At 43.5% G+C, this 13,559-nt stretch overlaps 1 protein-coding gene and 1 non-coding gene across 2 annotated transcripts; both read left to right on the top strand.

Moving 5' to 3' along the window:
- Positions 1 to 922: 922 nt before the first annotated feature.
- Positions 923 to 3,437, top strand: LOC122676756. The gene is made up of 2 exons (XM_043876336.1): positions 923 to 970; positions 2,591 to 3,437. The coding sequence occupies exons 1-2, from the start codon at positions 923 to 925 to the stop codon at positions 3,290 to 3,292; spliced, it is 750 nt and encodes a 249-aa protein (XP_043732271.1). The 3' UTR covers positions 3,293 to 3,437.
- A 301-nt stretch (positions 3,438 to 3,738) lies between these two features.
- TRNAR-UCU lies at positions 3,739 to 3,823 on the top strand. The gene is given in 2 exon segments: positions 3,739 to 3,775; positions 3,788 to 3,823. It is a non-coding gene; the product is annotated as a tRNA-Arg (tRNA).
- The last annotated feature ends 9,736 nt before the right edge of the window (positions 3,824 to 13,559 follow it).

Below are 13,559 nucleotides of genomic sequence, written 5' to 3'. Positions count from 1 at the left end.
TTCTCCTTAGATGGAAACTAAATACAGGTTTTCATTCCTTTTACATGCTAACATTGCTGCCTCTAAAACCAGACTCACTACAAACCACTTATTGTCAGAGAACATACACAGCACTTGTTCTGCCATGGCTTTCCCAGGCATCTAATTGTAAGATGTAAAAAAGCACACCTTGATTGCTCACAGAGTTGGTCATACAAGCCCTGGTTTTCCCACACTGTCTGGTAACCTTGTATGTTGGTAATGTTTTCCATGACAAAGACAAGGGGTTTTGATCTCAACTACCAAAAGCAATCAAATATCTAAAAATTATTCGCTTGATTTATTAAATGGAATTAAGGACAAACACATCTTTCCTTAACATGTGATTTCTTTTTCTATTCCCCGTTCCCAGACCTTTCATGTATGAGTCTGAACTGTTAATCATGTCAATGATTCATCATTTGTAATTTGGCTCCAATGCTCCCAGAATTCCTCTGTATGGTATTCCAAGGAAACATTAAGGCATTGCAATTCCAAGGACTAGTGAAGACTCTAAGATGCCACTAATGCCCGGCACATTTCCAAGTTCAAAAAAGATTAAACAGAAACATTCTGAAGTCATTTGTTATTTTAAGAGTTAATTTTGTATATGTCAGAATTTCTCCTTCCTGCATGTGAGGATATTTATTTCATTAATCTTAAAGGGGGCATAATGATGTTTTACATAAAGTGCTTACTATCAAGAAACTTAATGTATTGCGGTAAAATGAAACATACAGGCCTGGCATCAGTCTGGGCTCTGGCATTGTTTGGAGAGGCAATGCACACAGGCCCTTAGCATCCTTGCACGTTCTTGCTGAATGTGCTATGAATGTAAGACCCTGCTCACTTGGGTCATTCTTACAGGCTGTGTTTGCAGTGAGCAACCTTGAAGGATTAGGGAATGTCTATGGGACAAAGAGCCGGCTTGCTTACTGCGTGCTATGAAATGGTAGGTTCCCCAAGATCAGCATTCCTCTTATGTAATGCAACCCATTTTGTGTGCAGTCTTCCATCTGAGCCCACCTGCTTCTTTCCTGTGAGAAGTGGGGTTCAGAGAACTGATACAATCATGTTAACACTCTGGCTACGGTGATAGTCTTTCATCTCTGACCCAGGAGTCCTATGTGTTCTGTCAACATCCATGAAACTGGCAAGAGGTCATAACTGGCAAGTAGGGTAAAATACACGATTCTTCAAAGTTCTTGTCACACTCCAGCGGGGCCTCTCTACACAAGTCATTCAAACTCTTTAGCTGCAGTTTCCCTTCCTTATAAAGAGGATGATAGTATCTGGCTCATAACATTGTAGTGGTTCAGTTCAGTTCAGCTGCTCAGTCGTGTCCAGCTCTTTGTGACCCCATGGACTGCAGCATGCCAGGCTTGCCTGTCCATCACCAACTCCTGGAGCCTGCTCAAACTCATGTCCATCAAGTTAGTGATGCCATCCAAACATCTCATCTTCTGTCATCCTCTTCTCCTACTGCCTTTAATCTTTCCCAGCATCAGGGTCTTTTCCAAGGAGTCAGTTCTTTGCATCAAGTGGCCAAAGTATTGGAGCTTTAGCTTCAGAATCAGAACTTCCAATGAATATTCAGGACTGATTTCCTTTAAGATTGACTGGTTTGATCCTGCAGTCCAAGAGACTCTCAAGAGTCTTCTCCAACACCACAATTCAAGTGCATCAATTTTTCCACACTCAGCTTTCTTTATGGTACAGCTCACAAGATTATTGGAAAAGCCATAGCTTTGACTTGATGGACTTTTTTTGGCAAAGTAATGTCCCTGCTTTTTAATATGTTGTCTAGGTTGGTCATAGCTTTTCTTCCAAGGAGCAAGCACCTTCTAATTTCATGGCTGCAGTCACCATCTGCAGTGATTTTGGAGCCTAAGAAAATAAACTCTGTCATTGTTTCCATTGTTTCCCCATCTATTTGCCATGAAGTGATGGGACTGGATGCCATGATCTTAGTTTTTTGAATGTTGAGTTTTAGGCCAGCTTTTCATTCTCCTCTTTCACTTTCATTAAGAGACTCTAGCTCCTCTTCACTTTCTGCCATAAGGGTGGTATCATCTGCGTATCTGAGGTCATTGATATTTCTCCCGGCAATCTTGATCCCAGCTTGTGTTTAATCCAGCCCGAAATTTCGCATGACGTACTCCGCATATAAGTTAAATAAGCAGGGTGACAATATACAGCCTTGACTCCTTTTCCTATTTGAAACCAGTCTGTTGTTGCATGTCCCGTTCTAACTGTTGCTTCTTGACCTCCATACAGATTTCCCAGGAGGCAGGTAAGGTGGTCTGGTATTCCCATCTCTTAAAGAATTTTCCACAGTTTGTTGTGATCTACACAAAGACTTTGGCTTAATCAAAGCGGAGTGAAGTTAAATAAGAACGCACTGATCCCTACTCTACTCGACCCTTCCTGGGTGCTTCTTCCCTCTCTAGCACTGGGATAGGGTGCGGAAGGCACGATGTAGCTGGGCAGAGTGGAGCGGAGTGGACCACAGGGTAGGCAGCAAACGAGCCTGAAGAGATAGCACAGCAGCAGCCCCGCAATTTCTAAGTAGGCGGGCTCAGAAAACCGCAAGCTGATTGGAGCGGGGTTCAAGGGTTTTGTATGCAGAGGCGTTTGCAGGGCAACCACGCGGTTTTTACTTGGCTCGTCTATTTCAAGTGGCTTTCGGGTCGTACTAATAGGAATTACAGGGAGCACTGAAACCCCAGGTCCCCTCAGACAAACCCCTGGATTCGTGGCGACCGCGCCCATTGGAGCGGCGGGAGCTTACCCAGCCTTTGGCTGCGCCGCCTCCCGGAAACCCCGCGGCTGCTCTCGGGAGCGCGCCCCCCGACCGCTCGCGACCGCTCACGCATGCTCCCCGCGCTCCCACGCGCGCAGGCCCTTCGCCGCCGCCGCCCACGCAGCCGCGTGCTCTGGCCGCGCGGAGTCGGCGGCTACGCTGCGCCCACCAAGCCAGCTGCCGGCGCTGGGACGAGGTCTCGGAGGATGCTGCAGCGCGGGGCGCGTCGTCCCCCTCAGTCCACCAGAGCCCGGATACCTAAGAAATTCGGCTCTGGGTCTGTGGGGAGCGAAATGCAACCCAAACTCCATTTTGCCGAACCCCGCGCAAATAAACACACACAAGCATTCACACAGACGTCGCCGCGACCCGCGCCCGCCGCGGCGGATCCCGGCCGCGTGCGGCCAGGCAAGAGGTCGGGACCCGGGAGGGGTCGCTGCTCGGGACCGGCCGCTAAACGGTGCGACGTAAGTGCCCGGCGTTACCGGCCCGGCTTAAAGGCGCAACTGCCAGCCGGAGGCCTGCAACGCCGGGGCGGGGCCAGGCCGGGCGGAACCGGCCGCGGGAGAGCGGGCAGGCGGGGGAGATCGGAAAGGAAAATAGCCGGGGAGGAAGAGCGCGGGCGTGATTTGTCCTGCTCGGCCAGGTACGGCGGCGCCCAGGGCGGGCGGGAGACCGGCCTGCGGCTGCGCTCAGACTCACCAGCCAGCGCCCGGCGCCCTCGCAACCCCCTTCTCTTGCAAGGCTAAGCCGACTTTATTAAAAGGCGGTTGCCGAATGAGGACGGGCGCTAGCGGCCGATGTTTGGAAGTGCCCAGGCCTCAGCCATACAGACCAACAGTTATGGGGGCGGTGGGAAGGGCGCGGGGCCGTCGCCTCTGGCTTAACAGAGCAGATGCGCGGAAACTCCAACAGGTGGCTCCGTGGCGCAATGGATAGCGCATTGGACTTCTAGAGGCTGAAGGCATTCAAAGGTTCCGGGTTCGAGTCCCGGCGGAGTCGGAGGTTTTTTTCCCCACCCCTTGTTTTATTTTCTACACCAGTCATTTCTCTCCTTTTCTTAAAGGGTGTACACTCGCCTCGCATTTTCTGCCCGCTCTCCCTACTGTCTTCGGCTTTCTGCAGCTCTTTTCCTTCTAGTCGCTCGCTCCTCTAGTCTATCCCTCCTCCTGCTTCCCTGGCTCGGTGGCTCCGGTCCAGGGCCCTGCCGACTCCGGAGCCTGATCCGGGAACTGGGAAAAGCAGCCCGGGCGGCAGCGAGGCAAGGCCTTCTGGGCGTCACTCCAGTGAGGCCCAGGAAAATGACTTTCGAATAAGAACGCCTGCTCCTCTCCTCCATGATTCCGGTGCAAAGAGACTCTGCCTGTAGCTCCTCTAGCCATGGCTATCTTGTACCTCTTCTGACAGATTCTTGACCGACTGAGCTACCGGTGAACCCTTCTGACAATTCATATCTTTGCATGAGATTAGGGTTCTACCTCGATGAATGCGAAGAAATCAGTGAGTGAGTGAAATTTTAACAATGCTGCAACAAACAATTCATGCAAAAAATACAAAATCCCAAATTGTCAAAAAAGTACAGGGAAAAGTAAACATCTTTGTTTTTCCTATTTCCCAACCCTTCAACTCTATAAGCCATCAGTGAAAATGGTTTCTTGGAAATATTTTCAGATTTGTCTTATGCACATGTCAGCATTTCTGCATCTACCCTCTTTATGTTTGTTGATGTTATTAATGTAGGTGGTTTTGCATGCCATTGGTGGTATACTATGCTTGCTAACTCACTTATTAATGCAATAGAACTGCCTTGTTCCATTGTACTTAAGTATCACAATGATTTAATAGTCCCCAATAGTTGGCCATATCACTGTTCTGTATTTTCCTAGTGTTTCAGTGAACATCCTTATTCTTATATTACTGTACACAAGTGCAGATTTATCTGTAGGATAGATTCCTAGGAAATTGAATTGCTGGGTCAAAGGCTTGTTCGTGCATTCTTTGATAGATATTACCAAACTGCTTTCATAGAGATTGTATCCATTTTACTGTCCCTAACAGTGATAAAAGTGGCATTTCAAATTTGCTTAGAAGAGGAGGAATGTTCATTGTTAGTGATTCTGAGACAAAATTCCCACTTCAGTCCTTTTACAGAGGTACATTTCAGATGAAGAAAATACAAATAATATGACCATCAAAAGCACTAAAATAAAATGTAATGAAGTTATTTAATAACTTGAAGCAGTATAACTCCAAACCTAGAAGCCACTAAAAAATCAATAAATCCAAATATATGGATTTCTGTAAAACAAAAAATAAAATACCATAAACAAAATCAAGACAAACTGGAAAATAACAATTATAATACATATCACAAAAAAGGGCTGGTTTCCTTAGTGTGTAAAGAACTTCAAATCAATAAGAAAATGACCAATGATGGAATAGAAAAATGACCAAACCCACCACACACACAGTAGGTATCTAGAAAATATATTTGGGTTTGTTTTCTTTTAAATAGGCATTATATTTTGGCTTTAACTTCTTTTTTTAAAGTTAAATCTGATAGTTTTATAGACAACCAAGATTCCTGTGCTATTTATTAGTTGCACTAAAGTACTCACCTACCTTTCTTAACATTTTTATTTAAAAAAATGTTAATTGAAATAGTTGATTTACAATGTTGTGTACAGTATAGTGATTCAGTTTTATATAAAAATATTCTTTTTTTTACATACTCTTCCAGTGTAGGTTATTATAAAATATGAGTATAGTTCTATGTCTACTGTTATTTTGTATATAGAGGTCTGTATTGGTTAATCCCAAGTTTCTCGTCCCCCCTTACCTTTTTGGTAACCATAAATTTGTTTTCTTTGGCTGTGAGTATATTTCTGTTTTGTAAATAAGTTCATTTGTATCATTTTTAAAGATGCATATAAGTGATATCATGTGCTATTTGTCTTTCTCTGATTTAATATAATCTCTAGGTCCATCCATGTTGCTGCAAATGGCATAATTTCATTCTTTTTTATGGCTGAGTAATATTCCATCATGTGTGTGTATGTGAATACCACATCTTCTTTATCCATTCATCTGTCAATGGACATTTAGGTTGCTTCCATGTCTTGGCTATTGTAAACGGCACTAGTGAACATTTGGATGCATGTATGTTAATTCAAGTTAGAGTTTTCTTCAGTTATATGCCCAGCAGTGGGGTTGCTGGATCATATGACAACTCTAATTTTAGTTCTTAAGGAACCTCTTTAGTGGTCTCCACAGTGGCTACACAAATCTACATTCCCCGCATTGTGTAGGAGAATTCATTTTTCTGCACACACTCTCCAACATTTATTATTTGTAGACTTTTTAATGATGGCTATTTTGACTGGTGTGAGGTGATACCTCACTGTAGTTTTGATTTGCTTTTACTAATAGTTAACCATGTTAAGCATCTTTTCATGTGACTGTTGGCCATCTGTATGTCCTCTTTGGAGAAATGTCTGTTTAGGCCTTCTGCCCATATACTGATTGGGTTGTTTTTTTGATCTTCTTAATCTGTATGAGCTGTTTGTATATTTTGGAAATTAATCTCTTGGTAACATTGCAAATATTTTTTATACTCTGTCGGTTGTCCTTTTATGGTTTCCTTTGCTTTGCAAAAGCTTTTAAGTTTAATTAGGCCCCATTTGTTTATTTTTGTTTTTATTTTCATTACTCCAGGAGACAGGTCCAAAAACATACTACTGTAATTTATGTCCAAAAAGCCCTATCTTTTCCTCTAGGAGTTTTATGGTATCTGGTCTTACATTTAGGTCTTTAATCCATCTTGAGTTTTTTATATGGTGTTCAAGATGTTCTAATTTCATTCTTTTACAGGTAGCGGCCTTGTTTTCCCAGCACCATTTATTGACAAGAGACTGTCTTTTCTTCACTGAATATTCTTGCTTCCTTTGTTGTAGATTAATTTTGACCATAAGTGAGTGAATTTACTTCTGGGCTTTCTGTTCTGTTTCACTGATCTAGTGTCTGTTCTTGTGCCAGTATCATACTGTTTTGATTACTGTAGCTTTGAAGTATAGTCTCAGGTCAAGGAGCCTGACTCCTCCAGCTATGTTCTTCTTTCTTAAGATTGTTTTGGCTATTAGGGGTCTTTTGTGTTTCCTAGAAATTTAAAAATTTTTTGTTCCAGATCTGTGAAAAATGCCATTGGTAATTTGATAGGGATCACATTGAATCTGTAGGTTGCCTTGGGTTATAGAGCCACTTTAACAGTATTGATTCTTCCAATCCAAGAACATGGTACATCTTTTCATCCATCTACATCTATAGTTTTTGGAGTATTGGTTTTTGCCTCCTTTGGTAAGTTTATTGCCAGGTATTTTATTATTTTTGATGTGATGGTAAATGGGATTGTTTCCTTAATTTCTCTTTCTGCTATTTCATTGTTAAGTGTATAGAAATGGAACAGGTTTCTAGATATTAATTGTGTATCTTGCAACTTTACTGATTCATTGATGAGCTCTGGTAGTGGTCTTGTGGCACCTTTAGGGTTTTCTGTGTATAGTATCATGTCACCTGCAAACAGTGACAGTATTAGTTCTTCCTTTCCAATTTGGATTCCTTTTATTTCCTTTCCTTCTCTGATAGCTGTATCTAGGATGTCCAGAACTATTAGTATGTTGAATAAAAGTGGCAAGAGTGGGCATCCTTGTCTTGTTCTTGGATCTTGGAATGCTTTCAGCTTTTCATCAGTGAGGATATTAGCTGTGGGCTTGGATGTGTGTGCAGATGTGTGTGTTGTGTCAGCCATCTGAATTATGGATCCCAAGCTGGAACAGCACAAGATGGGAGGCTGGATGACCAGTTCAGGGCTGTTGAGGTCATCTAGGTAAGAAAATGATGAGGGCTGGACCTAGGGAGGTGGTTTGGAGAGAGGGATAAGTATACAAATTGAGAGATATTAAAGGAAGCCAAATTGATGGGACTTGATGAACTAAGTGATATGTAGAGAAGCAGGGGAAGTCAGAAAAAAACTCCCATTTCTAACCAGGGACTATGGGTGGATGCTGAAACAGTCATGAAGGAGATAGACAGAGAAGTGGGTCAAGTTCATACTTGCATGTGTTGAGCCTGAGGTCTCTGTGGAACATCCTGGAGAAGATGTACAGTGGCAGTTGATATGCAATGCCAAGTACATAGCAAGCTGTCAGTAAATACTTACTGAATGAAAGGACTAAAAGGAAAGTAGGTATTTAGGGAAAGAGGGAAGAAAGAGAAGGTCTAGAGCCCAGGAGGCTGATCTAGGCTTGAGATTTAAAATTCGTTCACCTACAAAAGACACTTGAAGCTCTGGACCATGTGAGGTCATGCAGGGGGAGTGTAGATGGTGTATAGAGAGATGAGGGTTGAAGACAAAAACCCAGAGCATAGACAGTTGAAGGATAGTCAAAGAATGAGTTCTTCAGAGGGAACAAAAAGAGTAGCCAGGGAGGTATTAATAGCAAGAAATCCAAGAAGAAGCATTATCTCCAAAAACTGACGGAGTAAGTTTCCTCTTGAGGAGGACCAGAGTCAAGAGGCAAAGGAAGATATCTCACATTTTTCTAAACACCCGCTTCATGACAGCAACTTTATTTAACCCTTGCCATTAAAATTATCCCCTCAATCCTAAGAAGTACAAAATCTCATTTTACAGATGAGAAAATTGAGGTGCAAAAATGTTATGGGGGTAAGGTGAAAGGATTAGCCTAAGCATGATGGAAGAGTATCTGCTTTTCTGAGGCAAGCGGGAAGAGGGCAGAGCTTACAGCATGAAGATGGAGAAGGGAAAATTATAGGTTTCCATGTTTGAGGACCTGTTTCCTCTGTGCCCTCTTTCACTGCTCTGCCTCACACACTCAGAATTCAGGAAGGTATTGACAAAGGGGGAGCTCTGCCCCAAAGGTGGAGACATTCCTATCTTAATGCCACCTATAGCCAGTACAGACCTTAAAAGACCAGGGACTCAGGGAGGTTTCATTCCAGCTTCCTCTTATCTGAGGCTTTCTGTATCAAAAAATTTAAAAAATATTTTACAACTTCATCTACCTTCTATGGCAGCTACTTGATCAGGAGACCCAGGCTCCTCATTCTTCCATCTTCAAAATGCAACTTCCACCTCATGGTCCAAGATGATTGCTGCTGCCCCTGCCATCAGGTGAGCATACTAGTTAGTGGGGAGAAGGTAAAGGGACGGAGCCTCATTTCAAGCTCACCTTTCTTTGAGGACACCTCCCAGAAGTTGCACAAACCACGTTCATTCACATCCCATGGAAAGGTGGGACCATTCCCAGCTAAAAATCGTATGTTCTGTAACTGTAAAAGAAAAGGAAAAAATCCAGCAGTTTCTGCTGTTGATGCAGAAATAGGTATGCACATAGCTATAGTGCTTAGCTAAAATGAAAGTGGAACAGAATTATACATATTAGCTCTGTGACTTTAGGCAGGTTACTTAATTTCTCTGTGCCTTGGTTTCATTAATAAAATGATGAGGATAATAGTAGAACTTATCTCCTAGGTTTACCTAAAGGTTACCTAAATTGTTATATATGTATGTACATTTCATACATACATACATACATATGTACATAATGGTTACATAAAATAAGTTGTAAGTCCTTAAAGTGCCTGACACTTAGCAAGTGCTATCAGTTCAGTCACTCAGTCATGTCTGACTCTTTGTGACCCCATGAATCGCAGCACACCAGGCCTCCCTGTCCATCACCAACTCCCAGAGTTTACTCAAACTCATGTCCATCGAGTCGATGATACCATCCAGCCCTCTCATCCTCTGTCGTCCCCTTCTCCTCTTGCCCCCAATCCCTCCCAGCATCAGGGTCTTTTCCAATGAGTCAACTCTTCGCATGAGGTGGCCAAAGTATTGGAGTTTCAGCTTCAGCATCAGTCCTTCCAGTGATCACCCAGGACTGATCTCCTTTAGGATGGACTGGCTGAATCTCCTTGCAGTCCAAGGGACTCTCAAGTCTTCTCCAACAACACAGTTCAGAATCATCAATTTTTTGGCACTCAGCTTTCTTCACAGTCCAACTCTCACATCCATACATGACCCCTGGAAAAACCATAGCCTCGACTAGATGGACCTTTGTTGGCAAAGTAATGTCTCTGCTTTTTAATATGCTATCTAGGTTGGTCATAACTTTCCTTCCAAGGAGTAAGCGTCTTTTAATTTCATGGCTGCAATCACCATCTACAGTGATTTTGGAGCCCCCAAAAATAAAGTCTGACACTGTTTCCCCATCTATTTCCCATGAAGTGATGGGACCAGATGCCATGATCTTAGTTTTCTGAATGTTGAGCTTTAAGCCAACCTTTTCACACTCCTCCTTCACTTTCATCAAGAGGCTTTTTATTTCCTCTTCACTTTCTGCCATAAGGGTGGTGTCATCTGCATATCTGAGGTTATTGATGTTTCTCCTGGCAATCTTGATTCCAGCTTGTGCTTCCTCCAGCCTAGCGTTTCTCATGATGTACTCTGCATAGAAGTTAAATAAGCAGGGTGACAATATACAGCCTTGACATACTCCTTTTCCTATTTGGAACCAGTCTGTTGTTCCGTGTTCAGTTCTAACTGTTGCTTCCTGACCTGTGTATAGGTTTCTCAAGAGGCAGGTCAGGTGGTCTGGTATTCCCATCTCTTTCAGAATTTTCCATAGTTTATTGTGATCCACACAGTCAAAGGCTTTGGCATAGTCAATAAAGCAGAAATAGATGTTTTTCTGGAACTCTCTTGCTTTTTTGATGATCCAGCGGATATTGGCAATTTGATCTCTGGTTCCTCTGCCTTTTCTAAAACCAGCTTGAATATCTGGAAATTTACGGTTCACATATTGCTGAAGCCTGGCTTGGAGAATTTTGAGCATTACTTTACTAGCGTGTGAGATGAGTGCAATTGTGCAGTAGTTTGAGCATTCTTTGGGATTGCCTTTCTTAGGGATTGGAATGAAAACTGACCTTTTCTAGTCCTGTGGCCACTGCTGAGTTTTCCAAATTTGCTGGCATATTGAGTGCAGGATAGTAAGTGCTATAGTGTTTATTAAAAACAAAGTAAAAATAAGAGTCAAATGGGAATTCCAAGGATGCACGTATTGGGGGGGAAAAAACAAAAAATGTTTTATGAAGAAATGTAGAGCATCAGCTCATTGATGCCTGGGATGGTCTTATTCCTTCCCTGGGCACCCCAAGCCCCTGGCCTATTGCCTTGCACAGAGAAGATGCTCCAAGTACTGGTTTCTGAATGGATTTGAAAGGTTAGTAGTAGTTTGTTAGGTGGGTTGGAGGCAAGGAGAATACTCTAGGGGGAGTTAACCATATGAACAGAAATAAAAGGTGAAAACTTACTGTATCCAGCACAGTAGCTAGCGTGCATAGAATGTGGTATTATGTTGAGTAACATTCAATATCAGCTAGTTTGGTTTTGGCTGAAGTCTGTCAGTTGGGTCCAGGCAGAAAGACACATCACTTTAGGGAATGTAATATGGGGAACTGTCACATAGGTGATCAAAGTATAGGTAACCCAGAAATTCCAACAGTAGGAAACCTCTTATCACTCCTAGTGCCAGTGGGACAGGAGAGGAGGTGGTGTTCCCAGAACCCAGAATCCTGAGGTATCCAGTGGTGGGGGATTGCCTGGTGGGAGCTGGGAAATGGCAGAGCTGCAACCCAACCCAAGCCAGACAGGGAGAGAAATACCCTCTTCCCTTTTTCTGTCCTCATCTCAGGTCAGTGACTCACTGGAAAGTCAATTTGGCATCTCGGAAATATCACTTCTTGAAGTCCAGAGCAGAGCAGTGAGAGAAACAGGCAGATGACCAGCAAAAAGGCAGTTTGGAGCATAAGCAGGGGAGTGATGAACATAAGCCTGTGGTGGTGTCCTTTTATGGAGTCTTGAATGTCAGATCTTGAATGTAGGGGTTGCCTCATGTTTTGTTAGGCAGAGGTGGGCCATAGAACATAAAAAAGCAGAAAGACATTGTTAAAACCATTTTAGGAAGACTTCCCCAATGGGGAAGATGGAGAACAGGGGAACAGTACCTTCCCTTTGAGTACCTGTCATGTGCCAGGTATGGCGCTAAGCATTTATCTCAGAAAGATGATGTGTCTGGTTCTGGATATGCTGAGTTAGGACTTCACAATAACATGGATGGGCATGTTACAGAGTTAATAGGAAATTTGCATCTGGAGCAGAGGTGTAGAGATGTAAGGGTGGTTGGACCTCCGTGGGGGTGTAATGAGTAAGAATCTGCCTGTTGATGCAGGAGACATGGGTTCGATCCCTGGTCCAGGAAGATTCCACATGTCGTGAGCAACTAAGCCCATACACCACAACTACTGAAGCCTGCGTGCTCTAGGGTCCATGAGCCACTACTGAGCTCAAATGCTGCAATTACTGAAGTACACACCTAGAGCCTGTGCTCCACAACAAAAGAAGCCACGCTGACAAGCCTGCTGTCTGCAACTAGAGAAAACCCATATGCAGTAACAAAACTAAAAGCAACCAAAAACAAATTATTTTAAAAAAAGAGATGTAAGGATGGAGACATTGGTGTTTTCTGCAGAGAAGTGAGAGCAAAGCAGGAGAGGGAGAATAAGACATTCAAGTTAGACAGTATAGAGGAAGAAGATAAGAGCACAGGCATTATGGGAGACTAGCAAGCAGTGGGCAGAGTAAGAAAACCAGCGAAGAGAAAAAGAGCAGAGAGACAGAAGCAGAAAGTTTACCTTCCTGCAGTCGCCAAGAGAGGCTGGAGCTTCAAGAGGGAAGGGTCAGTAATGTCAAATAATATTTCCTGGCCAGAAGAGATGACGACCAAGATAAAAGCTATTGAATACAACAGCTGGATGCATGGAGGAATGGTTTCTTGATGGATTAGGTCACAGAAGGAACAGTGGGTATTTCCTTGGCTGGAAGTGGCAGGTGCGAGTAACAGAGAAAAAAAAAAAGAGATAAAGAAACGTCTCACCAATGGATCCAGATTGACTAGGGAGGAAAATGTATCCTGATGGGGGTGGAGGACTGGGAGGGGCTGAAATACTCGAGATCAGGAGTTTATAGTCTTTGGAGTCTACAGGATTTTGGGGCCACCTCAGATAATTCCAAAGTGCAGGTCAAGGTTGGGTTAGAGCGAACTGGAGGGAAGGCTAACAGGAGAACAGACTGGGATAGTCAAAGTCCAGAATCTTGACCACTGAACAGTTTCAAGCAGTGAGTCTAAGTCCATGATGGCGACTGACTGAGGTGGAGTGGAAATAGGGTGACTAGAATTGATGAGGCCGAGCCTGAGAAACCGCAGGCTTGTCTTGGTTCAGTTGCCTTTGGACAGATCAGGATAATGATGTTCACAAAAGGAAAAACGAAGAGTCAACCTTAAAGGACTATAGTCAGGTAAAATATGTGAAAGGGTTTAAGTCTTGATTCAGCAGTTACCACAGCATGAGAAGAGGCACTGGGCCAGTTGTGTACTATCTTTTCACCTCACTTGGACATCCATCTCCCTCCTGGCAGGTGGGGGCAGGTGACAGCTGAAGCAGGTTAAGTGGGAGACTTGGCTGGAAGGGCAGATGTTACAGCTACATCAGCCAAAGTTTGGATGAGCTTTACGTTACAGAATTAAGCCATGACTTGTTCTCCTAGCTAGCTGTTTCAGAGCCAGCCATTTTGATTTATGTACACATAAAAATGTATACA

The sequence above is a fragment of the Cervus elaphus genome, chromosome 20, assembly GCF_910594005.1.
Source record: "Cervus elaphus chromosome 20, mCerEla1.1, whole genome shotgun sequence".
Classification (NCBI taxonomy): domain Eukaryota; kingdom Metazoa; phylum Chordata; class Mammalia; order Artiodactyla; family Cervidae; genus Cervus; species Cervus elaphus.
The sequence above is the reverse complement of the archived record's forward strand: the minus strand, read 5'-3'. Positions and strand labels throughout refer to the sequence as shown.